Source organism: Montipora capricornis, chromosome 2 (assembly GCF_036669925.1).
Source record: "Montipora capricornis isolate CH-2021 chromosome 2, ASM3666992v2, whole genome shotgun sequence".
NCBI classification, from domain to species: Eukaryota; Metazoa; Cnidaria; class Anthozoa; order Scleractinia; family Acroporidae; genus Montipora; species Montipora capricornis.
This window is the reverse complement of record NC_090884.1, coordinates 35,229,326-35,256,825: the sequence shown is the minus strand read 5'-3', so window position 1 is coordinate 35,256,825 and position 27,500 is coordinate 35,229,326. Positions and strand designations below refer to the sequence as shown.

The following is a 27,500-nucleotide window of genomic DNA, read 5'->3' as shown; positions in this document are numbered from 1 at the left end:
CACTCTCTGCAGAGTTTTTTTACGATAACGTAATCAAACTGCCGCCAATATAGAGTATAGCGCCAGTACAGAGATTAAAGAATAGCTAGTATAGCCAGTATAGACTTTAAATAATCTCTATACTTACTTGAACTACGTTGTTACCAAATCAGTTTCAAGTAACGTCAACATTAATAGGGAGCTTAATCGAAAATGAGACACAAACAGCGGTGACAAACATTATAAACAAGCGAATTGTTTGAAATTATTTACTTATCGTTTCAAATTTGTTGTTAACAGTCACTTCTGAAGATGTATGTCCAAGCACACGAAACGTTAAGTAAATAATTTCAAACAAAGCGCTCGTTTGTAATGTTTGTCGCCGCTGTCTGCGCCTTATTTTTGATTAAGCTAAGATGGCCAAAGAAAAAGAGTATTTACGATAGGGAGCTTAAGAACAAGATGTTTTTGATTCACGGTGAGCAACTGGCGCGACGTAGTCAGGCGTCATAAACAGAGTCAGTCCGTTATAATATCTGGATGCATCCTGACGAGCACTAACTGGCCCGGTTTGTGACATGGTGAGACGTGCCACTTGACATTCAGTCAGAATACTACATTGATACAATTCTACGTTTTAGCCACAGGATTAACGGTTATGTTTAAGAAGAAAATGTGATCCATCGAATAGGGGAGTTGGATTTCAGTGCGGTTTTGCTAGTGAGCCGTTTTCTGTAGTCGTCTTTCACTCCCGGCCATGATCACTAATTTCTTATTAACGCGAATTCTTAACCTGTGATACGGGACTGAGCTACCTTGTTGGATTTGAGGTGGGCGTGGTCCACTTCCTCTTATTCATATCTATAACGGGGAATTGGTAGCCCCGGATTCCAGTCCCGCTCTTTATGATCACTGCCTGGATTCGTCTTCAATATCGATGGCCCCGAAACCAACTCTACGCAGTTTGCGTTTGTCGACACAATTCCCTGCCCTTCAGTTTCCAGTTACAAACGTTAAGACAACGTCAGTTGAAAGTGTAAAGCGTCTTTTCCTATACCGCATTTTGAACATCAAAAGGGGTTTAAGCGAAGACGAGATTATATTTAAATTCTAGGTGATGAGGACCTTTCAATTCTTTTCTTTTCTTTTACAGCTTCTTCCTTCCCTTGTAACTTATGCGGGCATTTGTTGTCCCAGAGATGACTAGACGAAGTTACAATCTTTGACACGAATTATATATCAAGCTACGTTGGAATCTGAACTTCAAATGAGAAGTACGGCTTGAAAGGGCTGTGCCACGAAATTTGGCAAAATTCACCGACTGGGATAGCCAAGATTAAAATTGAAAAATACCAAAATGAATTGCAATTTGGGATTTTGAAAACTGTTCAGCGTAATAGTTATTTGTAACTAAAATTATACATGCTCAAAGGCTGACATTTTTTTGTCAACAAGCTTTCATTGTGTTGTTTAAGAACTGTGCCTACTATTGTTATAGCGCATACGTTCTGCGCATCTCAAGATATTCGGGTTTCTTATGAGTTACTAATAAAGGGATATCTTAGCGCGGTTTAGAACTATGTGGACTAGAAAGGTAACCATGCATTTTTCAGAGATAATTAATCTTCTATTTGGAAAAGAACGCCATATATTGCTTTGTACTTTAACACTTTTCACAAAGATTGTTTGTCAATTATGTTTGAAAAACGTGTGGTTACCCTGAATTCTCTTTTTGGATTTCATTAACACTTGTTAAGATTTGCTTTTCCCGTATACCTTTGCATTAGTAGGCACCACGGTTCTTAAAAGTAATTTCTGGGTTAGCCTTAAGTTGTATAGCGAAAAAGGGCTAGTAGTTGGCAAGACAAAACAAAATGAACTGCACTGCCGCGACACAGCCCCTTTATGCTAGGAACTACAGATCGTGACTCATTCAGCACTGTTGTTTAGAGAACGAACTGTGTTGTTTATTGTTTCAATACACATATGAAGAAGATCACTTAGTGCCAACCTTACTCTAAGAACAAAAAGAAACTACACTTGTATCCTGAATGGTGCATTTCTGTTGGAAAAAGAAGGAAGAGAAACTGCGCGTTAAAAAAAATAATACGTTGACTTAGAACATTCTAAGATCAACCGAGAGTACCTTAATAGAGCTATGTGGCCTCTTTGTCCTTTTATCAAGGAGCAGAATTACCCGGAATGCTGATTGGCTAAGACAGAGGCCAAATTTTCTTAATCACGAGGGTATTTTTGGTAATCAGGAGGCCATTGAGTACTTGGACGTGATTGGTTAAAAGTTGTTAGCAACGAAGTGTAAAACAAGTAATCGCATGTATCCTCGAGGGCAATTAATGATTACTGTCTCTTGCATGTTCAAAGTTTGTGAAAACTTTGAAAATACGAGTGAAATTAATTGATTATTGCCCCTGGTCTCACGCAAATACTTATACAGGGAATAGCACTGCTGCAGTCTGTATCTCCTTCCCACAAGCTTTGAATGTGAATATGAATATAAAGTCCTTGTAATTTGAAAACTCTACGCAAAATACCTTCCTGGGGAGCAGGACTGGCCATGTGGTTTGTATAGTGATCGCAAGCAGTCTCCCCATCCACCAGTCCCCAGCCAACATTCAAACTCCATGCTACTGAGCATGAGATATGAGGACTTAACCTGTCGGTTTTGTATTCCGCTACGTTCAAAGCATCCGAAAATTGGCTTTTGAGGAATCGTTTTTGTATACTGAGAGAAGGAATGGCGCAGAGGTGAGAGTACTCGCCTCCCACCAATGTGACCGGAGTTCGATTCCCAGACTTTGTGTCACATTTGTGTTGAATTTCACGGTTCTTTAATCGGTCTTCCTTCTCCTAAAAATCTACTATTTGATACGAGTTGATTTGAATTGATCTGATTTCTGTACAGTTGCCTCAATTAGTGCCTCAGTTCTATTTAAGCAATTACAGGACTTTTTTCCGTGTTTCCATAGACTCATCTAAGCACGAGGGGGAGTTGGGAGAATTCGAGACAGTTATGCAAACACGAGACGCAGTCGAGGCTATTGACCAAGGAGAGTGCGAGTACTACCCTAATTGTTTTATAAATACACTTGATACTTAAATAAAGTTTATCAAATCTCACTTCCAGTCATTCTTATCTCTGGACTGCGTAGCGCCTGCAACAATCGTGTGGACAAGGCGTGGCCAAAGAGGGCGTATTTCATGTCTGCTTTCGATATTTCCAAGACTCTTATCTTCGTAATTTTTTCAAAGAAAAAGCAATCCAAGTTTGAAAGCATATTAAGAGACATCCAATCCCAGTCTCACCTGAATCATTTACCCCTACTTCCTTCTCCAGGCAAACCAAATTTGTTGTAGGAACACTTAAACGGAAAACGAAGGACGGAACGCTTGTTTACTGAATGCATCACAACGTTGTTGTGGAATGAGGCTTTTCCTCCGGTAAACCTAAATAAAAAACGAGATCATTTGGACAATCAGTGAATTAGGACTAAAGGAATGTAAATGGAAATGCCATTGACGCACGTCGGACTTTCCTGTTCCTATACAAGGGAGAGGTTCAAGGAAACACATAGATTATTCGGATGGTAAGCTGTTATTATTTTTGTTTCTAGTCTACGCCCTTTCCCAGGGTGTCTTGCTTTCGGGGAAGGCATCAAGTAAAGAAACCCTAGGAACAAAGGTGCTGTTCGTTTGAAGGCTGTGTCTGTCCATAGTAATTTTAAACTTAAAAACAACAGCAGCATTTTTTCTAAAATGCTGAATGACTCAAGAGAGCGAGAGGCTTTTGGAGGTAAAATTGAACCGCTATTGTTCTTAAAAAACTCTTACTGTATAACTTTAAATGTTTCCATTAAACGCCAAATTCAAAGAATAAAAGGTGCCTTATTTGAGTGATCGGTTGTATAGTGGTTAATTCATTTAATGTGATTACGTACCTCCGAACCGTTCCGCAACCCTTTAATGAAGTTCTCAACACGAAATTTCTTTCGTCAAAATGCTGTGCTCCACATTCGGGATCGTTTAGATGAAGGAGACTGGGATCCGCTTGTGAAGGTAGACGGTCACGTGGTATCTTTACCAGCATAGTATTGGGCAAGCACAAAAAGAGAAAACCTTGATCGGCCCCTAACAATGTCAAAATATCGTCAAGAATTCCAATTCATCTCATTCTCTTTTAGACTGATACGTCATAGTGATTTGTTATTCAGCTGACCAAGGCCGTTCCACGGAACGACAGAATAAATGAGGAAAGAGTTGAAAACAAAACAATGAATGCATTAGCGACAACGAAGAACCTTTTTTTTTTTTTTCGTTTACTATCGTCCGACCGACTCATATTTTTTAGTCAAAACCAGTAAAAGATGAGGAAGGTAATGACTTAGTAAAACCTTTCTTGAACTATTAGTCTGACATATAAGTGGTTTTGCCCGCAAAGATTTTCAGTTTCAACTTCAACCCCAAAATAAACGTGGCACTCTTCCAAGGAAAATGCTTTCTGTCCGCATGAGAGGAAACTATATGAACACTTACTGTCTACTCGTTTCTGCCTCGCCCGATGTAAAGGAATCCGGATTCCAAAGCGTGGAATCCGGAATCCATTGTATGGAATCCAGAATCCACACATTTCGATGGAATCCAGGATCTATTTCGGTGGAACCCGTGAGTTAGGAATCCGGAATCCACGACTCGGGATCCGGAACCCCATGGGCTGGGACCTAGATTCCATTACATAGGGCAATCTGCCCCATGCCACTCCACTCTTTTTGTAGCTTGAAACTGGTTTTCTTTTTCTTTTGTTGCTTCTGATTTTCTTTTTGTTCGGTTGGTTCTTCTTTTTGACCCTCTTTTTTTCTAGGACCGACCGACTCAAACTTAGGAAACGCTTCTATGGTAAAAGGAGAGAAAAAAGGGGGCAGCTTAATGACTCGGGTATACCAGGAGCTGGGTTTACTAGAAAAAGCTCTCTCTGCGCCTGAACAAAACTCGAATACTTTTTGAGATGAAGGCTGAAAAGAACTATATTAGAGAAAGTTCTGCCAGTCTGAGAGTTCTTATTCTGGTAGTAATCAAGATGCAACCGCCTTATCGATAAACTACAGAGTCGAGTTAGAAAACAACATTTGCGATTTTCAGTCACTCACCGGAGCTCGAGGTAGGTGTTGGCGTCAGTTTTGGCGTCCGAGTCAGTGGACGAGTCGACGCTGGTCTTGAAGTCGTTGATGCTAAGACGAAAGTCATTTATTTCAGATGAAGCAAGAAAAGGGACAATCCTACTTTGGTTTAAATTATCAAATGCACGAAGATAATATGTAGGCTTTCAGGTGAAAGGGAATGTTCTCATATTGTGCTGGGACTAAATGTGTTCATAAAGCACCTTTCCCTATGTGGTGCTTATCATGGATCTGCCACGGTAACACGATTTCTAATCTTCAGCACTTTTTACTTTCAGCATATTAATCATGTTAGCTCCGTTTCCTCGTTGAGGTACATAAACAGCGCCACCGTGATATCACATTTAGATTTTGTATCTTCTTCACACCATTTCTACGTCGGAAAGTTTGCGATCGATGATATTGAGAATGAAGATCATGACAGGATGTTGTTGACGAGGTCAAAGGCCGAGGCGGTCACCATCCTCTAAGATCTACATACCTTCCTACCATATGATACAAATGTCACATTCACTATATAATAGTTTCATTAGTTTGCGTTTAAAGTGTTTTAGCGAAGCATATTCAACCTGCTGTTGTTCGCCCTTTTTGCGCTATCAGGACCCGTTATGATGTCAAATGTTCTCATTTGTCCAAGAATTTTTCTATAATTGTTAGATTTATGTCATTCTTTCTACGATAAATGGTGTAATATGCTATATATATAATTTTATATCAATAATATTAACTATTAGAAAAGATACTTATGAACAACCATTTTTTAACAACTTAGTGTTTAAATGAATTTACCTGAGTTGCTGTCTCCACAGTAGCGTAAATTGCAGAAACGCGTTGGGGACAACCTATACACATAAAAGCCACTACAGTTTCGAACCAGGATGTTTTGTTGCCATTGACAACAGCCTCCCACCCAATGGAAACAAACTGTGCGATTGACAATGCCTTGAGCCACTGATGGATGTCCACCGATGAGATAGCCTGGCGCATGCGTACCGCAAGAGTATCTTGGCACACAGTTATCAGGCATCTTCGTGCCTGCTTCGTCCTGGAATCGGTACCACCCTCGAGTTAAGAACCTGTCACACTTTTGTACATTGCTACTCTGATTTCCCAGTGCCCTGTCACTTTCGTTCAAAATCATGTAGTTGTAGCATTCTACGAAAAAAGGAAGGATATTTCATAAAGTTTGTGTTTAGCTTTGAATTCAAAAGGGAGTTCATGGCTAATCGTTAAAGAAATTGTTAATGCCATTAACAAATTATAATCATGCGTCTTTCGCTTTTTTTTTTTTCGCTCCTTCTCGTTTCAAGCGCTTTCCAAAATATGTCTTAACCAAAAAAATTACAGCTCATAATACATTGTTCTTCAGTTGGTTAAAACAAAATGAAAACAGAAATGACGTCATCATCATTTATCCTTTTACTAGCATACCGACACTAAATTCTTTATTCTTACTTATTTATTCAAGTTTTAATATTCTAAAGTTTCCCGACATTCCTAAGTAACATTTTATCTCAAACGCGCTCTTTGATTACTAAGCAGGCTGTGAGAACTCTAAACTTGCTTTGAGATTCGCTCTCTTGGTTGACAGTTTCATGCAAATCAAGCTTAGTGTCCAGAAGACACAGCCCGTCAGGAGGCATTGAAGGCGTAGGGTACATTTAACACTAAAACAAAGCAATAGACAGAGGCACTCTGGGTGATTTTTGCACCAGGTGTCATTACAGGGTGTTACAAATGGGGAGTACTGGGCAAAAGAATTTGTGGAGTGTTATTAGAAAGAAAAAGTATTTTACGATTGAAAGGAGTTCATCTTTAAGGCTAAGTGATTGCTCTGAAGACGAAACAGGAATCCCCTTCAAATTATAAAATACTAGAAAACGAATTAGTGAGGTTGGTATTCATGGTTAAATCACTTACGACGAAGCACTCGACCACTACAACAGCAACGTCAGGATATTTTGACCAGTCAATCTTGTTTACTCGGTCGACGCCGAAATCATTTGGTGTACAATTGTAAGTATTTTTAATCATACAAAAATGTAACCGCATCAAATACGAAGAGCTGTATGAAACTCTGAATGAGGAAGAAGGTCATTGTACTGATACTAAATGCTGTTCTTTGGTGTCATTTAACCCTACGCACCACCCTCTCCACTCATCCCAAAAAAATTGGGGACTAAGATCTGGGTGGAATACGAATTTGGTACATTTTGTGGACAAATAGCTCACAAGCTTCGGCATATCGCATCAAATCTCAGATTTTGTTTAATTAGAAGTTTTACAAAATAGGCACGGATTGCGTACGTGTGGTAGTTGCAGTAAAACAGCGCTGTATAATTGCCAACTGAGCTGCGTTTTGTCCTCCAGGAGGTTCAAGTTATCTTTGCGTAATATGCAGCTCTAATGGTACACGATATTGTTTTGGTACCGTATATCATCATAGTGCCATGGTAGAAGTCTTAGATAAGTAGCCTCCTGAGAAGACAAGTGGTTTACTAGTAAAATACTAAACCCAGAAAGATTGAAGAAAATAAAAGGGAATCGAGAAACATTGGTTTCGAGGCTTACATGTTAATCATTTTCAAGTTCCCTTACAACTTCTTTTCCACTCAAGCTTAAGCGTGCACTCTGAGCGTTTGACAGCTTTCTAGGACAAAAGTTCACTGAAGTTAATCCCTATCCAGCGGGGTTAGTATTTGTATTGGTGACCTCAAAGTATACGACTTACCGTCAGAAATGTAGGACCGAAAATACTATTTTAATGCTCAAAAATGCGAACTTAGCAAGGTACAGATTTTGTTAGGCTGCTTTGCGCAAAACAAATGTTGATGCAAAAGAAAGTAAATGTTGATACACAGCTTTTAGGAAGAGCAGAAGGAAGTTTTCAGGAAGTGCCGATCGACAATAAAATATTTTACCATCAGCAACAAAATTTGAGACATGAAAAACACTTGAATTTTAAACGGAGAATATAAAAAGTTACCATCAGCAAAAAAATTTTAGGAGATTTTTGCTATGTTCAATTTTTCTATTTTACTTTTGGCTGCACAAAATCGCAAAAATCGAAAGTGACATCAGCGGGCGCCGTGATCAAGTTATCTTGCATGTTTTCTCGCAAAACAAAGAAAACATCTATGTCAAAATGATGGCAAGACACCGCGGGGTGTTTTTTTGTTGGTCTGTTTTTGTTTTCTTTCAAGTATTTTAAAGATTGACAAGAAATGTGCGAATTCTCAACACAAACATCACAATCGCCCAACTTTTGTGGTTTACCACTGTTTCTTCTAAGTCAAAAATGTCTCTCCTAGACGAGGTTATTTATCACCAGGTAATTCCATCGTTTTGAACTAGCAGCTGCTTTATTATTCATCAGCGTTACAAATTCTTGACGATTTTTGGGACTCATTTTGTTGGAAGTCAAGCACGCTTCCAACGGCCCTGTTTATGTTCCTGAGTTATGCAAGCGCTGCGGGTCTATAGTCACCACGGACTTAACACTCTACGCTCTTACACTCTTACAATCTTACAACCCGGTGACATAGTGTGTAGTTCACTTATAGTGCACTACCACAAAAAATAAGTCATAACTTACCAAAGGTTGAAAATAGGGTGGGGATGGGTGTGTGCCTGGAAGCTGTAAACGGATAAGGAGAAAAAAAGATAAGTTGATTATCTTCAGAAAAAAAAAACCGTGAGCTCAAGTCGAAAATAGGAGTCTGTCCTGCAATATTCCAAGTACTAGACAATAAGAATGCTCAGTCTGCCACAAGATTCTCTATGCAGCTATCAAATAGTAGTGGGTGCCAGACAATTAAATACCGATGGATCAATTAATTATAATAATTGGAAACATTTTCAATGAAGGTATGTGGAAAAAATTCCAATTGCAGTCAGTTGGCTGTAACGACAAACCCGGGCGATGTTTGTCGTTGGTATTCCGTTGCCATGGTAAAGTCATAGTAGTGTTTGTAAACGAAGAATGCCCCACAGTTAAGCACATAAATGAAAGTTGGCTGTTAACAACAACTTAACCAAGTAAAACAGACTTGTTGTCGAACAGCTTCCTGGGCCACTAGAGGGTGATTGCGTCGTGCCGCCCTGGCAAAACTAGCACAGATCTCACAGAATCGGGTAACGTACAATCGTTTACTCATTTCTAGCTAGTTTTATACCAATGTGTGCACTTTGAATTTCGTCGCTCAGGAATCTCTTTAAGTCCCACATTAATGGTACCGATTTCATCCCTTAATTTTAATTTACTGGTTGACTCCGAATTCCAGCTATTCATCCCATAGTCACCTGGAGAAGAGGAAGGTGTAGCCACCAATGAAGCATTTGAAACATTAGCTGAAAACAAAATAGGTCAATAATTTTGGTAAGTTTCTAATGAAAACTTCAAAAGGGTTCTCCCTTTCTTAGTGTCAGGCATCCTTGATTCATCAGTCAAAGCTGTTTACTTGACCAAAGTTACAAACATCTCAGATAACAGTTGAAGGTTTCGGTTGTTGTTAGTGATAAATTCCAAAAATAATGCAGTCCCTAAAAATATCAAACTAGTCAATAGAAATGTTTTAATGAGAAAGAGGAATGAGATAACGGAAGGCTAGCCCTATGATAGGGCTCTCAAGTTTCATAATAGAACTAAAGTAAACAATTAGCTTAGAGCGGTTTTCAAATGAGTGTCGTAAAACCAAAACCAAAGTAGTTACTTTGGCCAATCAAGAAAAAAAACGGAGACAGTTCGGTAAACCAATCAAAACTCGAAGTAATTACACGTAGCTAAACACAAAGCGCTGGAAAATGTGCACGCGCGAGCCACGATTGGTTTTGGTTTCACTTCTGATTGGTTGAAAAAATGGCGCGAGAACTTTGAACCAATCACCGAGTGAAGTAATCATAAACCAAAGCTATTTGCTAATTAAATTCGACACTCAATTGAAAACCGCTCTATTGCTCACGACTGATTAGTTCACTCGCTCCATCTACGTGCAAACCTTCAATAAGCTGTGTTGTTGTTGTCACTGCTAAAATATATATCAAAACGACTCTAGTAGCCGCTACGAGGGGGATAGGCTATCCAACCCGACCAATAAAAATATCGAAATTGCATTGTAGACTTAAGGCGCTCTTACACCATGCAATTTCTCGTGCATACCTTGCAACAGCGAAAAACGTTGCGAAACCAGTTGCAGAAACCGTTGCGAAAAGTAGAATTAAGTTCTCGCAATAGTTGCAACGAAAATTTAAGCATTCGGCAGTGATCTGTCCTGCAACTTTTGTCGCAACTTTTTCGGCACCAGCCAATGAGAAGGTTCCTTTAACAATCATGTGATCATCAAAACGACACAACTTACATGAAACGTTGATCAGTGTTAGTAACACCCGTAAACAACTTATTTCGTAATGTCAGAACGTTTGTAGAAATGGCGTTGAGAGAAAATGCACGAAAAATTGCACAGTGTAACAGCGCCTTTAGCCTTGTACACATTTTGCCCATTATGATGATTTTAATCCCATTCTGCACAGCCTTTGCATATTAAAAAGGAGAGGGATACAGTTCTCTACCTGGTGTTGTTGGTGGAATTCCGTTGCCACAGTAACGCAAAAAACAGCCAGGAGTACGATGAAGTTTGTAAACAAAGAATGCCCCACAGTTACGAATATAAATGAAAGTTGATCGGCGGCAGCAAGAAAACGAATCACTGAAGCAAACTTGTCGCCGAACAGCTCCCTCAGCAACTGAAGGGTGGCTTCCATTAAGCCACCCTGGCTGAGAAGTTCCACAACGCCGGCTAGGTACGCATGATTGGGGCATTCTGCTACCAGCTTCGCCACGGAATCTGTACCAGCCGGACAGACGAAAGTCGCAGAGGAATGTAAAACCTTGATAAGTAATAGCTCTGTTCGATTCATTTAAGACTTCATAATTGTAGCATTCTACGATAAAAAAAATTGCGTGGGTTTTTTAAGGGCTTGCCTTTGAATTTGAATGAGGAGAATACTAAACCTCAAAAGTAAATATAATTTTTTTTTACTTTTTTCCTAATAACAAAAAATAGATAATAAACTTTAAAAGTGGACATCTTACAGCTTTTTGTTGGGATCTTTTGAGTCAAAGTAACGCTTTGCTGCCTTCAGGTTGCAAGTAATGATATTAATTTTGATAAAAGTCACCAAGTGTGGCCTTAACGATGTGCATACCACAATAATGCTGAACAGCTTGTGTTTACTTTCCGAGTAAAGTGGAGGGGGCGATATTCGACGTTTGTCACCTTTGGGATACAGAGAAGAGTAAAAGGACACTTCGTGACGCTTATTACAATACGCGCGCATTTCAGTACATGCAATCCAAAAGGTATCGCGGGCAGCTGAATGTTGTTCACCTTACTCAGAGCTTACACAACAACTCCCAACACTTCTGGGAGTTGTTGGTTCGGGAGATGTTGGATGGTGTTGGCAGATGCAACAACTCCAAACAATGGACGGACGTGCGTGCAGTGTATTGTGGGAAAGATGCGACCCATTAGACTTCGTGAACTTACAAAAATTGGCTGCCATCTTGTTTTCAACACGTTAATCGGTTGTTATCTCCATTGAGACCATATTGAATGCTCGTGTGTGGCCCCACAATGTTGGAAGCTGAGCTGTGTAAACGGATCCAACATTGTTGGGCTACGTTTCGACGATCACGGAACAAAAGAAATGTAGGAAGTTGTTGGCTCAAAACTTTGACCAGTTTTAAACACGTTACTCCCAATAATTTTTGAAGATGTTGGCCAAGACTGTTGTTTCCGTTTGAACGGAGCCTTTGGTAGCGGATAGATAGATAGATAGATAGATAGATAGTTTATTGCAGCATTTTACAAGGCAGTCACCAGACTGAATTGCGTAAAAAATTTACATAATAATCGATATGATTTATTTAAAAATAAAAATAAAATTATCATTCAAACCATTTCTAACTAAACTTTGGATAATCGTATATTCACAATTTGTTATTTTGATATCAATGCGTTCAGCGAAAAAGTCTCTAAAAAATGAGAGCTGTCATTTTAAAGTTCTGTATTTTTAATGATGCCGATTAAAACCTTAACTTCAATTTATAGGTTATTTCCAGAAAAAAAGGTTGACATTGGATTCCAGCTATTCAGATATCACATAATTACCTGGAGGTAAGGCAGGTGTAGGAGTCAGAGTCGCCAATGAAGCATTTGATACATTAACTGGCAATAAAACAGATTAATAAATTTGGTTCAGTATCTTCTAAGTACTTTAAAAGTATTCTCCCCTCTGGAGTATTTCTAATGTTGTTTAATGAGGTTAAATTCGAAACGTCTTAGAAAACATGTGAAGGGTCTCAAGTCGTTAGTAATAACTTCTAAACAAATGCAGTCACTGAAAATATGAACTGGACTGAAATGCAGTTCTCAAGAATCCGCTCTAAAAGTATTCCTATGTTGCCCTTCTTATGAATAGCATCTTGACATGCAATCCAAAGACTAAATGTATTTTTCACTCGCTGTAAACTTTATTACAACATTATTGCAGCATTTGTTTAATTCCGATGACCTCTGAATCGTTGGAAACGAAGTTAAATCTGACTTTGTCTTGACAACAACTTGTCTACTTATCTCATGTAAATTCCGCCTCACCGACATTAAAACGGACCGTAATAGACCATATTATTCGTATTCTAAGTATTCGACTGGAATTAGCTTGCAATGGAGGCTAATGCGGGGAAATCTTTTGAAATGCAAATACTTTTTTAATATACATGTATTCCCCCACATTAGCCTGCGGATCCACTGCAAGCTAGTTCCAGTCCAATACTGAGAATACGAATATGGTCTTACCAAAGGTTGAAAATAGGGTGGGGATGGGTGTGTGCTTGGAAGCTGTAAATGGATAAGGAGAAAAAAAGGATAAGTTGATTATCTTCAGAAAAGGGAAACCGTGAGCTCAAGTCTAAAATAGGAGTCTGTCCTGCTACATTTCAATTACTAGACGGTAAGAATGCTCAGTCTTCCACAAGATTCTCTATGCAGCTATCAAATAGTAGTGGGTGCCAGACAAATACCGATGGACCAATTAATTATAATAATTGGGAACATTTTCAATAAAAGTATGTGGAAAAAATTCCAATTGCAGTCAATTGGCTGTAACGACAAACCCGCGCGATGTTTTCCTGGCACCTGTTGTCGTTGGTATTCCGTTGCCATGGTAAAGTCATAGTAGTGTTTGTAAACGAAGAATGCCCCACAGTTAAGCACATAAATGAAAGTTGGCTTTTAACAACAACTTGACCAAGTAAAACAGGCTTGTTGTCGAACAGCTTGCTGGGCCACTGGAGGGTGATTGCGTCCTGCCGCCCTGGCAAAACTAGCACAGATCTCACAGAATCGGGTAACGTACAATCGTTTACTCATTTCTAGCTAGTTTTATACCAATGTGTGCACTTTGAATTTCATCGCTGAGGAATCTCTTTAAGTCCCACATTAATGGTAACGATTTCATCCCTTAATTTTAATTTACTGGTTGACTCCGAATTCCAGCTATTCATCCTATAGTCACCTGGAGAAGAGGAAGGTGTAGCCGCCAATGAAGCATTTGAAACATTAACTGAAAACAAAATAGGTCAATAATTTTGGTAAGTTTCTAATGAGAACTTCAAAAGGGTTCTCCCTTTCTTAGTGTCAGGCATCCTTGATCCATCAGTCAAAGTTGTTTACTTGACCAAAGTTACAAACATCTCAGATAACAGTTAAAGGTTTCGATTGTTGTTAGTGATAAATTCCAAAAATAATGCAGTCCCTAAAAATATCAAACTAGTCAATAGAAATGTTTTACTGAGAAAGAGGAATGAGATAACGGAAGGCTAGCCCTATGATAGCGCTCTCAAGATTCATAATAGAACTAAAGTAAACAATTAGCTTAGAGCGGTTTTCAAATGAGTGTCGTAAAACCAAAACCAAAGTAGTTACTGTGGCAAATCAAGAAAAAAAACGGAGACAATCCGGTAAACCAATCAAAACTCGAAGTAATTACACGTAGCTGACACAAAGCGCTGGAAAATGTGCACGCGCGAGCCACGATTGGTTTTGGTTTCACTTCTGATTGGTTGAAAAAATGGCGCGAGAACTTTGAACCAATCACCGAGTGAAGTAATCATAAACCAAAGCTATTTGCTAATTACATTCGACACTCAATTGAAAACCGCTCTATTGCTCAGCACTGATTAGTTCACTCGCTCCATCAACTGATCTACGTGCAAACCTTCAATAAGCTGTGTTGTTGTTGTCACTGCTAAAATATATATCAAAAAGACTCTAGTAGCCGCTACGAGGGGGATAGGCTATCCAACCCGGCCAATAAAAATATCGAAATTACATTGTAGACTTAAGGCGCTCTTACACCGTGCAATTTCTCGTGCATACCTTGCAACAGCGAAAAACGTTGCGAAACCAGTTGCAGAAACCGTTGCGGAAAGTAGAATTAAGTTCTCGAAATAGTTGCAACGAAAATTTTAGCATTTGGCAGTGATCTGTCCTGCAACTTATGTTGCAACGTTTGCGGCACCAGCCAATGAAAATGTTCCTTTAACATCATGTGATCATCAAAACGACACAAATTACATGAAACGTTGATCAGTGTAACACCCGTAAACAACTTATTTCGCAATGTCAGAACGTTTGTACAAATGGCGATGAGAGAACATGCACGAAAAATTGCACAGTGTAACAGCGCCTTTAGCCTTGTACTCATTTCGCCCATTATGATGATTTTTATCCCTTTCTGCACAGCCTTTGCATATTAGAAAGGAGAGGGATAAGTTCTCTACCTGGTGTTGTTGGTGGAATTCCGTTGCCACAGTAACGTAAATTACAGCCAGGAGTACGGTTAAGTCTATAAACAAAGAACGCCCCACAGTTACGAACATAAATGAAAGTTGACCGCCGGCAGCAAGAAAACAAACCACTGAAGCAAACTCGTCGCTGAACAGCTCCCTCAGCAACTGAAGGGTGGTTTCCATTAAGCCAGCCTGGCTCAGTGGTTCCACAACGCCGGCTAGGTATGCATGATTGGGGCATTCTGCTACCAGCTTCGCCATGGAATCTGTACCAGCCGAACAGGCCAAAGTCGCAGAGGAATGTAAAACCTTGAAAAGTAGTAGCTCTGCTCGATTCATTTAAGATTTCATAATTGTAGCATTCTACGATAAAAAAAAAATTGCGTAGGTTTTTTAAGGGTTTGCCTTTGAATTTGAATGAGGAGAATACTAAACCTCAAAAGTAAATATATATTTTTTATACTTTTTTTGCTAATAACAAAAAATACATAATAAACTTTAAAAGTGGACATCGTGCAGCTGTTTGTTGGGGTCTTTTGAGTTAAAGTACCGCTTTGCTGCCTTCAGGTTGCAAGTAATGATATTAATTTTGATAAAAGTCACCAAGTGTTGCCTTAACGATGTGCATACCATAATAATGTTGAACAGCTTGTGTTTACTTTTCCAGTAAAGTGGAGGGGGCGATATTCGACGTTTGTCACCTTTCAGATACAGAGAAGAGTAAAAGGAAACTTCGTGACGCTTATTACAATACGTGCGCATTTCAGTACATGCAATCCAAAAGGTATCGCGGGCAGCTGAATGTTGTTCACCTTACTCAGAGCTTACACAACAACTCCCAACACTTCTGGGAGTTGTTGGTTCGGGAGATGTTGGATGGTGGTGGCAGATGCAACAACTCCAAACAATGGACGGACGTGCGTGCAGTGTATTGTGGGAAAGATGCGACCCATTAGACTTCGTGAACTTACAAAAATTGGCTGCCATCTTGTTTTCAACACGTTAATGGGTTGTTATCTCCATTGAGACCATATCGAATGCTCGTGCGTGGCCCCACAATGTTGGAAGCTGAGCTGTGTAAACGGATCCAACATTATTGGGCTACGTTTCGACGATCACGGAACAAAAGAAATGTAGGAAGTTGTTGGCTCAAAACTTTGACCAGTTTCAAACACGTTACTCCTAATAATTTTTGAAGATGTTGGCCAAGAATGTTGTTTCCGTTTGAAAGGAGCCTTAGGTAGCGGATAATCGTATAGTCACACTTAGTTATTTTGATATCAATGCGTTCAGCAAAAAAGTCTCTAGAAAATGAGAGCTGTCATTTTAAAGTTCCTTATTTTTAATGATGCCGATTAAAACCTTAACTTCAATTTACAGGTTATTTCCAGAAAAAAGGTTGACATTGGATTCCAGCTATTCAGATATCACATAATTACCTGGAGGTAAGGCAGGTGTAGGAGTCAGAGTCGCCAATGAAGCATTTGATACATTAACTGGAAATAAGACAGATTAATAAATTTGGTTCAGTATCTTCTGAGTACTTTAAAAGTATTTTCCCCCCTGGAGTATTTCTAATGTTGTTTAATGGGGTTAAATTCGAAACGTCTTAGAAAACATGTGAAGGGTTTCAAGTCGTTAGTAATAACTTCTAAACAAATGCAGTCACTAAAAATATGAACTGGACTGAAATGCAGTTCTCAAGAATCCGCTCTGAAAGTATTCCTATGTTGCCCTTCTTATTAATAGCATCTTGACGTGCAATCCAAAGACTAAATGTATTTTTCGGTCGCTGTAAACTTTATTACAACATTATTGCAGCAATTGTTCAATTCCGATGACCTCTGAATCATTGGAAACCAAGTTAAATCTGGCTTTGTCTTGACAACAACTTGTCATGTAAATTCCGCCTCACCGACATTAAAACGGACCGTAATAGACCATATTATTCGTATTCTAAGTATTCGACTGGAATTAGCTTGCAATGGAGGCTAATGCGGGGAAATCTTTTGAAATGCAAATACTTTTTTAGTATACAGCTATTCCCCCACATTAGCCTGCGGATCCATTGCAAGCTAGTTCCAGTCCAATACTGAGAATACGAATATGGTCTTACCAAAGGTTGAAAATAGGGTGGGGATGGGTGTGTGCTTGGAAGCTGTAAATGGATAAGGAGAAAAAAAAGATAAGTTGATTATCTTCAGAAAAGGGAAACCGTGAGCTCAAGTCTAAAATAGGAGTCTGTCCTGCAACATTCCAATTACTAGACGGTAAGAATGCTCAGTCTTCCACAAGATTCTCTATGCAGCTATCAAATAGTAGTGGGTGCCAGACAATTAAATACCGATGGACCTATTAATTATAATAATTGGGAACATTTTCATTGAAGGTATGTGGAAAAAATTCCAATTGCAGTCAATTGACTGTAACGACAAACCCGATGTTTTTTTCCTGGCACGTGTTGTCGTTGGTATTCCGTTGCCATGGTAAAGTCATAGTAGTGTTTGTAAACGAAGAATGCCCCACAGTTAAGCACATAAATGAAAGTTGGCTGTTAACAACAACTTGACCAAGTAAAACAGACTTGTTGTCGAACAGCTTCCTGGGCCACTGGAGGGTGATTGCGTCGTGCCGCCCTGGCAAAACTAGCACAGATCTCACAGAATCGGGTAACGTACAATCGTTTACTCATTTCTAGCTAGTTTTATACCAATGTCTGCACTTTGAATTTCGTCGCTCAGGAATCTCTTTAAGTCCCACATTAATGGTACCGATTTCATCCCTTAATTTTAATTTACTGGTTGACTCCGAATTCCAGCTATTCATCCCATAGTCACCTGGAGAAGAGGAAGGTGTAGCCGCCAATGAAGCATTTGAAACATTAACTGAAAACAAAATAGGTCAATAATTTTGGTAAGTTTCTAATGAGAACTTCAAAAGGGTTCTCCCTTTCTTAGTGTCAGGCATCCTTGATCCATCAGTCAAAGTTGTTTACTTGACCAAAGTTACAAACATCTCAGATAACAGTTGAAGGTTTCGGTTGTTGTTAGTGATAAATTCCAAAAATAATGCAGTCCCTAAAAATATGAAACTAGTCGATAGAAATGTTTTAATGAGAAAGAGGAATGAGATAACGGAAGGCTAGCCCTATAATAGCGCTCTCAAGTTTCATAATAGAACTAAAGTAAACAATTAGCTTAGAGCGGTTTTCAAATGAGTGTCGTAAAACCAAAACCAAAGTAGTTACTTTGGCCAATCAAAAAAAAAAAACGGAGACAATCCGGTAAACCAATCAAAACTAGAAGTAATTACACGTAGCTGACACAAAGCGCGGGAAAATGTGCACGCGCGAGCCACGGTTATTGGTTTCACTTCTGATTGGTTGAAAAAATGGCGCGAGAACTTTGAACCAATCACTAAGTGAAGTAATCATAAACCAAAGCAATTTGCTAATTACATTCGACACTCAATTGAAAACCGCTCTATTGCTCAGCACTGATTAGTTCACTCGCTTCATCAACTGATCTACGTGCAAACCTTCAATAAGCTGTGTTGTTGTTGTCACTGCTAAAATATATATCAAAACGACTCTAGTAGCCGCTACGAGGGGGATAGGCTATCCAACCCGGCCAATAAAAATATCGAAATTGCATTGTAGACTTAAAGCGCTCTTACACTGTGCAATTTCTCGTGCATACCTTGCAACAGCGAAAATCGTTGCGAAACCAGTTGCAGAAACCGTTGCGGAAAGTAGAATTAAGTTCTCGCAATAGTTGCAACGAAAATTTAAGCATTCGGCAGTGATCTGTCCTGCAACTTGTGTCGAAACGGCTCGCGGCACCAGCCAATGAAAAGGTTCCTTTAACATCATGTGATCATCAAAACGACACAACTTACATGAAACGTTGATCATTCTAACACCCGTAAACAACTTATTTCGTAATGTCAGAACGTTTGTAAAAATGGCGTTGAGAGAAACTGCACGAAAAATTGCACAGTGTAACAGCGCCTTTAGCCTTGTACACATTTCGCCCATTATGATGATTTTTATCCCATTCTGCACAGCCTTTGCATATTAAAAAGTAGAGGGATACAGTTCTCTACCTGGTGTTGTTGGTGGAATTCCGTTGCCACAGTAACGCAAAGAACAGCCAGGAGTACGATGAAAATTGTAAACAAAGAATGCCCCACAGTTACGAACATAAATGAAAGTTGATCGCCGGCAGCAAGAAAACGAATTACTGAAGCAAACTTGTCGATAAACAGCTCCCTCAGAAACTGAAGGGTGGCTTCCATTAAGCCACCCTGGCTGAGAAGTTCCACAACGCCGGCTAGGTACGCATGATTGGGGCATTCTGGTACCAGCTTCGCCACGGAATCTGTACCAGCCGGACAGACGAAAGTCGCAGAGGAATGTAAAACCTTGATAAGTAATAGCTCTGTTCGATTCATTTAAGACTTCATAATTGTAGCATTCTACGATAAAAAAAATTGCGTAGCTTTTTTAAGGGCTTGCCTTTGAATATGAATGAGGAGAATACTAAACCTCAAAAGTAAATTTTTTTTTTTTTTCACTTTTTTCCTAATAACAAAAAATAGATAATAAACTTTAAAAGTGGACATCTTACAGCTTTTTGTTGGGATCTTTTGAGTCAAAGTAACGCTTTGCTGCCTTCAGGTTGCAAGTAATGATATTAATTTTGATAAAAGTCACCAAGTGTGGCCTTAACGATGTGCATACCACAATAATGCTGAACAGCTTGTGTTTACTTTCCGAGTAAAGTGGAGGGGGCGATATTCGACGTTTGTCACCTTTCGGATACAGAGAAGAGTAAAAGGACACTTCGTGACGCTTATTACAATACGCGCGCATTTCAGTACATGCAATCCAAAAGGTATCGCGGGCAGCTGAATGTTGTTCACCTCACTCAGAGCTTACACAACAACTCCCAACACTTCTGGGAGTTGTTGGTTCGGGAGATGTTGGATGGTGTTGGCAGATGCAACAACTCCAAACAATGGACGGACGTGCGTGCAGTGTATTGTGGGAAAGATGCGACGCATTAGACTTCGTGAACTTACAAAAATTGGCTGTCATCTTGTTTTCAACACGTTAATGGGTTGTTATCTCCATTGAGACCATATCGAATGCTCGTGCGTGGCCCCACAATGTTGGAAGCTGAGCTGTGTAAACGGATCCAACATTGTTGGGCTACGTTTCGACGATCACGGAACAAAAGAAATGTAGGAAGTTGTTGGCTCAAAACTTTGACCAGTTTTAAACACGTTACTCCCAATAATTTTTAAAGATGTTGGCCAAGAATGTTGTTTCCGTTTGAACGGAGCCTTAGGTAGCGGATAATCGTATAGTCACACTTAGTTATTTTGATATCAATGCGTTCAGCAAAAAAGTCTTTAGAAAATGAGAGCTGTCATTTTAAAGTTCCTTATTTTTAATGATGCCGATTAAAACCTTAACTTCAATTTATAGGTTATTTCCAGAAAAAAGGTTGACATTGGATTCCAGCTATTCAGATATAACATAATTACCTGGAGGTAAGGCAGGTGTAGGAGTCAGAGTCGCCAATGATGCATTTGATACATTAACTGGAAATAAGACAGATTAATAAATTTGGTTCAGTATCTTCTGAGTACTTTAAAAGTATTTTCCCCCCTGGAGTATTTCTAATGTTGTTTAACGGGGTTAAATTCGAAACGTCTTAGAAAACATGTGAAGGGTCTCAAGTCGTTAGTAATAATTTCTAAACAAATGCAGTCACTAAAAATATGAACTGGACTGAAATGCAGTTCTCAAGAATCCGCTCTGAAAGTATTCCTATGTTGCCCTTCTTATTAATAGCATCTTGACATGCAATCCAAAGACTAAATGTATTTTTCACTCGCTGTAAACTTTATTACAACATTATTGCAGCATTTGTTTAATTCCGATGACTTCTGAATCATTGGAAACGAAGTTAAATCTGACTTTGTCTTGACAACAACTTGTCTACTTATCTCATGTAAATTCCGCCTCACCGACATTAAAACGGACCGTAATAGACCATATTATTCGTATTCTAAGTATTCGACTGGAATTAGCTTGCAATGGAGACTAATGCGGGGAAATCTTTAGAAATGCAAATACTTTTTTAGTATACAGCTATTCCCCCACATTAGCCTGCGGATCCATTGCAAGCTAGTTCCAGTCCAATACTGAGAATACGAATATGGTCTTACCAAAGGTTGAAAATAGGGTGGGGATGGGTGTGTGCTTGGAAGCTGTAAATGGATAAGGTGAAAAAAAAGATAAGTTGATTATCTTCAGAAAAGGGAAACCGTGAGCTCAAGTCTAAAATAGGAGTCTGTCCTGCAACATTCCAATTACTAGACGGTAAGAATGCTCAGTCTTCCACAAGATTCTCAATGCAGCTATCAAATAGTAGTGGGTGCCAGACAAATACCGATGGACGAATTAATTATAATAATTGGGAACATTTTCAATGAAAGTATGTAGAAAAAATTCCAATTGCAGTCAATTGGCTGTAACGACAAACCCGCGCGATGTTTTCCTGGCACCTGTTGTCGTTGGTATTCCGTTGCCATGGTAAAGTCATAGGAGTGTTTGTAAACGAATAATGCCCCACAGTTAAGCACATAAATGAAAGTTGGCTGTTAACAACAACTTGACCAAGTAAAACAGACTTGTTGTCGGACAGCTTCCTGAGACACTAGAGGGTGATTGCGTCGTGCCGCCCTGGCAAAACTAGCACAGATCTCACAGAATCGGGTAACGTACAATCGTTTACTCATTTCTAGCTAGTTTTATACCAATGTCTGCACTTTGAATTTCGTCGCTCAGGAATCTCTTTAAGTCCCACATTAATGGTACCGATTTCATCCCTTAATTTTAATTTACTGGTTGACTCCGAATTCCAGCTAATCATCCCATAGTCACCTGGAGAAGAGGAAGGTGTAGCCGCCAATGAAGCATTTGAAACATTAACTGAAAACAAAATAGGTCAATAATTTTGGTAAGTTTCTAATGAGAACTTCAAAAGGGTTCTCCCTTTCTTAGTGTCAGGCATCCTTGATCCATCAGTCAAAGTTGTTTACTTGACCAAAGTTAAAAACATCTCAGATAACAGTTGAAGGTTTCGGTTGTTGTTAGTGATAAATTCCAAAAATAATGCAGTCCCTAAAAATATGAAACTAGTCGATAGAAATGTTTTACTGAGAAAGAGGAATGAGATAACGGAAGGCTAGCCCTATAATAGCGCTCTCAAGTTTCATAATAGAACTAAAGTAAACATTTAGCTTAGAGCGGTTTTCAAATGAGTGTCGTAAAACCAAAACCAAAGTAGTTACTTTGGCCAATCAAAAAAAAAAAACGGAGACAATCCGGTAAACCAATCAAAACTAGAAGTAATTACACGTAGCTGACACAAAGCGCGGGAAAATGTGCTCGCGCGAGCCACGGTTATTGGTTTCACTTCTGATTGGTTGAAAAAATGGCGCGAGAACTTTGAACCAATCACTGAGTGAAGTAATCATAAACCAAAGCAATTTGCTAATTACATTCGACACTCAATTGAAAACCGCTCTATTGCTCAGGACTGATTAGTTCACTCGCTCCATCTACTGATCTACGTGCAAACCTTCAATAAGCTGTGTGGTTGTTGTCACTGCTAAAATATATATCAAAAGGACTCTAGTAGCCGCTACGAGGGGGATAGGCTATCCAACCCGGCCAATAAAAATATCGAAATTGCATTGTAGACTTAAAGCGCTCTTACACTGTGCAATTTCTCGTGCATACCTTGCAACAGCGAAAAACGTTGCGAAACCAGTTGCAGAAACCGTTGCGAAAAGTAGAATTAAGTTCTCGCAATAGTTGCAACGAAAATTTAAGCATTCGGCAGTGATCTGTCCTGCAACTTGTGTCGAAACGGCTCGCGGCACCAGCCAATGAAAAGGTTCCTTTAACATCATGTGATCATCAAAACGACACAACTTACATGAAACGTTGATCATTCTAACACCCGTAAACAACTTAATTCGTAATGATAGAACGTTTGTAGAAATGGCGTTGAGAGAAAATGCACGAAAAATTGCACAGTGTAACAGCGCCTTTAGCCTTGTACACATTTTGCCCATTATGATGATTTTAATCCCATTCTGCACAGCCTTTGCATATTAAAAAGTAGAGGGATACAGTTCTCTACCTGGTGTTGTTGGTGGAATTCCGTTGCCACAGTAACGCAAAAAACAGCCAGGAGTACGATGAAGTTTGTAAACAAAGAATGCCCCACAGTTACGAACATAAATGAACGTTGATCGCCGGCAGCAAGAAAACGAATCACTGAAGCAAACTTGTCGCCGAACAGCTCCCTCAGCAACTGAAGGGTGGCTTCCATTAAGCCACCCTGGCTGAGAAGTTCCACAACGCCGGCTAGGTACGCATGATTGGGGCATTCTGGTACCAGCTTCGCCACGGAATCTGTACCAGCCGGACAGACGAAAGTCGCAGAGGAATGTAAAACCTTGATAAGTAATAGCTCTGTTCGATTCATTTAAGACTTCATAATTGTAGCATTCTACAATAAAAAAAAATTGCGTAGGTTTTTTAAGGGCTTGCCTTTGAATTTGAATGAGGAGAATACTAACCTCAAAAGTAAATATAATTTTTTTTACTTTTTTCCTAATAACAAAAAATAGATAATAAACTTTAAAAGTGGACATCTTACAGCTTTTTGTTGGGATCTTTTGAGTCAAAGTAACGCTTTGCTGCCTTCAGGTTGCAAGTAATGATATTAATTTTCATAAAAGTCACCAAGTGTGGCCTTAACGATGTGCATACCACAATAATGCTGAACAGCTTGTGTTTACTTTCCGAGTAAAGTGGAGTGGGCGATATTCGACGTTTGTCACCTTTCGGATACAGAGAAGAGTAAAAGGACACTTCGTGACGCTTATTACAATACGCGCGCATTTCAGTACATGCAATCCAAAAGGTATCGCGGGCAGCTGAATGTTGTTCACCTTACTCAGAGCTTACACAACAACTCCCAACACTTCTGGGAGTTGTTGGTTCGGGAGATGTTGGATGGTGTTGGCAGATGCAACAACTCCAAACAATGGACGGACGTGCGTGCAGTGTATTGTGGGAAAGATGCGACCCATTAGACTTCGTGAACTTACAAAAATTGGCTGCCATCTTGTTTTCAACACGTTAATGGGTTGTTATCTCCATTGAGACCATATCGAATGCTCGTGCGTGGCCCCACAATGTTGGAAGCTGAGCTGTGTAAACGGATCCAACATTGTTGGGCTACGTTTCGACGATCACGGAACAAAAGAAATGTAGGAAGTTGTTGGCTCAAAACTTTGACCAGTTTTAAACACGTTACTCCCAATAATTTTTGAAGATGTTGGCCAAGACTGTTGTTTCCGTTTGAACGGAGCCTTTGGTAGCGGATAGATAGATAGATAGATAGATAGATAGATAGTTTATTGCAGCATTTTACAAGGCAGTCACCAGACTGAATTGCGTAAAAATTTACATAATAATCGATATGATTTATTTACATGTTAAAAAAATAAAAATAAAAATAAAATTATCATTCAAACCATTTCTAACTAACTAACTAAATGAGAGCTGTCATTTTAAAGTTCTGTATTTTTAATGATGCCGATTAAAACCTTAACTTCAATTTATAGGTTATTTCCAGAAAAAAAGGTTGACATTGGATTCCAGCTATTCAGATATCACATAATTACCTGGAGGTAAGGCAGGTGTAGGAGTCAGAGTCGCCAATGAAGCATTTGATACATTAACTGGCAATAAAACAGATTAATAAATTTGGTTCAGTATCTTCTGAGTACTTTAAAAGTATTCTCCCCTCTGGAGTATTTCTAATGTTGTTTAATGAGGTTAAATTCGAAACGTCTTAGAAAACATGTGAAGGGTTTCAAGTCGTTAGTAATAACTTCTAAACAAATGCAGTCACTGAAAATATGAACTGGACTGAAATGCAGTTCTCAAGAATCCGCTCTAAAAGTATTCCTTTGTTGCCATTATTATCAATAGCATCTTGACATGCAATCCAAAGACTAAATGTATTTTTCACTCGCTGTAAATTTTATTACAACATTATTGCAGCATTTGTTCAATTCCGATGACCTCTCAATCATTGGAAACGAAGTTAAATCTGACTTTGTCTTGACAACAACTTGTCTACTTATCTTATGTAAATTCCGCCTCACCGACATTAAAACGGACCGTAATAGACCATATTATTCGTATTCTAAGTATTCGACTGGAATTAGCTTGCAATGGAGGCTAATGCGGGGAAGTCTTTTGTCAAAAATTGCATTGTAGACTTAAGGCGCTCTTACACCATGCAATTTCTCGTGCATACCTTGCAACAGCGAAAAACGTTGCGAAACCAGTTGCAGAAACCGTTGCGGAAAGTAGAATTAAGTTCTCGCAATAGTTGCAACGAAAATTTAAGCATTCGGCAGTGATCTGTCCTGCAACTTGTGTCGCAACTTTTTCGGCACCAGCCAATGAGAAGGTTCCTTTAACAATCATGTGATCATCAAAACGACACAACTTACATGAAACGTTGATCAGTGTTAGTAACACCCGTAAACAACTTATTTCGTAATGTCAGGACGTTTGTAGAAACGGCGTTAAGAGAAAATGCACGAAAATCTGCACAGTGTAACAGCGCCTTTAGCCTTGTACACATTTCGCCCATTATGATGATTTTAATCCCATTCTGCACAGCCTTTGCATATTAAAAAGTAGAGGGATACAGTTCTCTACCTGGTGTTGTTGGTGGAATTCCGTTGCCACAGTAACGCAAAGAACAGCCAGGAGTACGATCAAGTCTGTAAACAAAGAATGCCCCACAGTTACGAACATAAATGAAAGTTGATCGCCGGCAGCAAGAAAACGAACCACTGAAGCAAACTTGTCGCCGAACAGCTCCCTCAGCAACTGAAGGGTGGCTTCCATTAAGCCACCCTGGCTCAGTAGTTCCACAACGCCGGCTAGGTACGCATGATTGGGGCATTCTGTTACCAGCTTCGCCATGGAATCTGTACCATCCGGAGAGACCAAAGTCGCAGAGGAATGTAAAACCTTGATAAGTAGTAGCTCTGCTCGATTCATTTAAGACTTCATAATTGTAGCATTCTACGATAAAAAAAATTGCGTAGGTTTTTTAAGGGCTTGCCTTTGAATTTGAATGAGGAGAATACTAAACCTCAAAAGTAAATATAATTTTTTTTTTACTTTTTTCCTAATAACAAAAAATAGATAATAAACTTTAAAAGTGCCACTTCGTACTTCGTACATCGTACAGCTTTTTGTTGGCGTTCAGCAAAAAAGTCTTTAGAAAATGAGAGCTGTCATTTTAAAGTTCCTTATTTTAATGATGCCGATTAAAACCTTAACTTCAATTTATAGGTTATTTCCAGAAAAAAAGGTTGACATTGGATTCCAGCTATTCAGATATCACATAATTACCTGGAGGTAAGGCAGGTGTAGGAGTCAGAGTCGCCAATGAAGCATTTGATACATTAACTGGCAATAAAACAGATTAATAAATTTGGTTCAGTATCTTCTGAGTACTTTAAAAGTATTCTCCCCTCTGGAGTATTTCTAATGTTGTTTAATGAGGTTAAATTCGAAACGTCTTAGAAAACATGTGAAGGGTTTCAAGTCGTTAGTAATAACTTCTAAACAAATGCAGTCACTGAAAATATGAACTGGACTGAAATGCAGTTCTCAAGAATCCGCTCTGAAAGTATTCCTATGTTGCCCTTCTTATTAATAGCATCTTGACATGCAATCCAAAGACTAAATGTATTTTTCACTCGCTGTAAACTTTATTACAACATTATTGCAGCAATTGTTCAATTCCGATGACCTCTCAATCATTGGAAACGAAGTTAAATCTGACTTTGTCTTGACAACAACTTGTCTACTTATCTTATGTAAATTCCGCCTCACCGACATTAAAACGGACCGTAATAGACCATATTATTCGTATTCTAAGTATTCGACTGGAATTAGCTTGCAATGGAGGCTAATGCGGGGAAGTCTTTTGAAATGCAAATACTTTTTTAGTATACATGTATTCCCCCACATTAGCCTGCGGATCCATTGCAAGCTAGTTCCAGTCCAATACTGAGAATACGAATATGGTCTTACCAAAGGTTGAAAATAGGGTGGGGATGGGTGTGTGCTTGGAAGCTGTAAATGGATAAGGAGAAAAAAAGATAAGTTGATTCTCTTCAGAAAAGGGAAACCGTGAGCTCAAGTCTAAAATAGGAGTCTGTCCTGCAACATTCCAATTACTAGAAGGTAAGAATGCTCAGTCTTCCACAAGATTCTCTATGCAGCTATCAAATAGTAGTGGGTGACAGACAATTAAATATCGATGGACCTATTAATTATAATAATTGGGAAC

At 39.1% G+C, this 27,500-nt stretch overlaps 1 protein-coding gene and 1 long non-coding RNA gene across 9 annotated transcripts in view; one reads left to right on the top strand and one right to left on the bottom strand.

Moving 5' to 3' along the window:
- Positions 1–1,772, top strand: part of LOC138019891 (uncharacterized) — a 7,382-nt gene extending 5,610 nt beyond the window's left edge. The window contains exon 3 of the long non-coding RNA XR_011126259.1: positions 1,133–1,772. This is a non-coding gene — a long non-coding RNA (uncharacterized lncRNA). The remainder of the gene's footprint in view (positions 1–1,132) is intronic.
- Positions 1,773–1,921: 149 nt separating this feature from the next.
- Positions 1,922–27,500, bottom strand: part of LOC138019847 (uncharacterized) — a 69,891-nt gene continuing 44,312 nt past the window's right edge. For 5 of the 8 annotated variants that reach the window (XM_068866793.1, XM_068866801.1, XM_068866809.1 and 2 more), the window contains 20 exons: positions 26,555–26,611; positions 25,850–26,221; positions 24,799–24,855; positions 23,244–23,615; positions 21,977–22,024; positions 20,572–20,628; positions 19,126–19,497; positions 17,859–17,906; positions 16,461–16,517; positions 15,013–15,384; positions 13,746–13,793; positions 12,341–12,397; positions 10,740–11,111; positions 9,474–9,521; positions 8,767–8,808; positions 5,961–6,326; positions 5,142–5,222; positions 3,936–4,125; positions 3,304–3,444; positions 1,922–2,041 (listed from right to left, as the gene is read on the bottom strand). In XM_068866793.1, coding sequence (XP_068722894.1) covers positions 3,309–3,444; positions 3,936–4,125; positions 5,142–5,222; positions 5,961–6,326; positions 8,767–8,808; positions 9,474–9,521; positions 10,740–11,111; positions 12,341–12,397; positions 13,746–13,793; positions 15,013–15,384; positions 16,461–16,517; positions 17,859–17,906; positions 19,126–19,497; positions 20,572–20,628; positions 21,977–22,024; positions 23,244–23,615; positions 24,799–24,855; positions 25,850–26,221; positions 26,555–26,611 — 3,152 coding nt within the window. In that variant the 3' untranslated portion in view covers positions 1,922–2,041; positions 3,304–3,308. The remainder of the gene's footprint in view (positions 2,042–3,303; positions 3,445–3,935; positions 4,126–5,141; positions 5,223–5,960; positions 6,327–8,766; positions 8,809–9,473; positions 9,522–10,739; positions 11,112–12,340; positions 12,398–13,745; positions 13,794–15,012; positions 15,385–16,460; positions 16,518–17,858; positions 17,907–19,125; positions 19,498–20,571; positions 20,629–21,976; positions 22,025–23,243; positions 23,616–24,798; positions 24,856–25,849; positions 26,222–26,554; positions 26,612–27,500) is intronic. The other 3 variants (XM_068866816.1, XM_068866838.1, XM_068866827.1) reach the window with 3 other exon arrangements.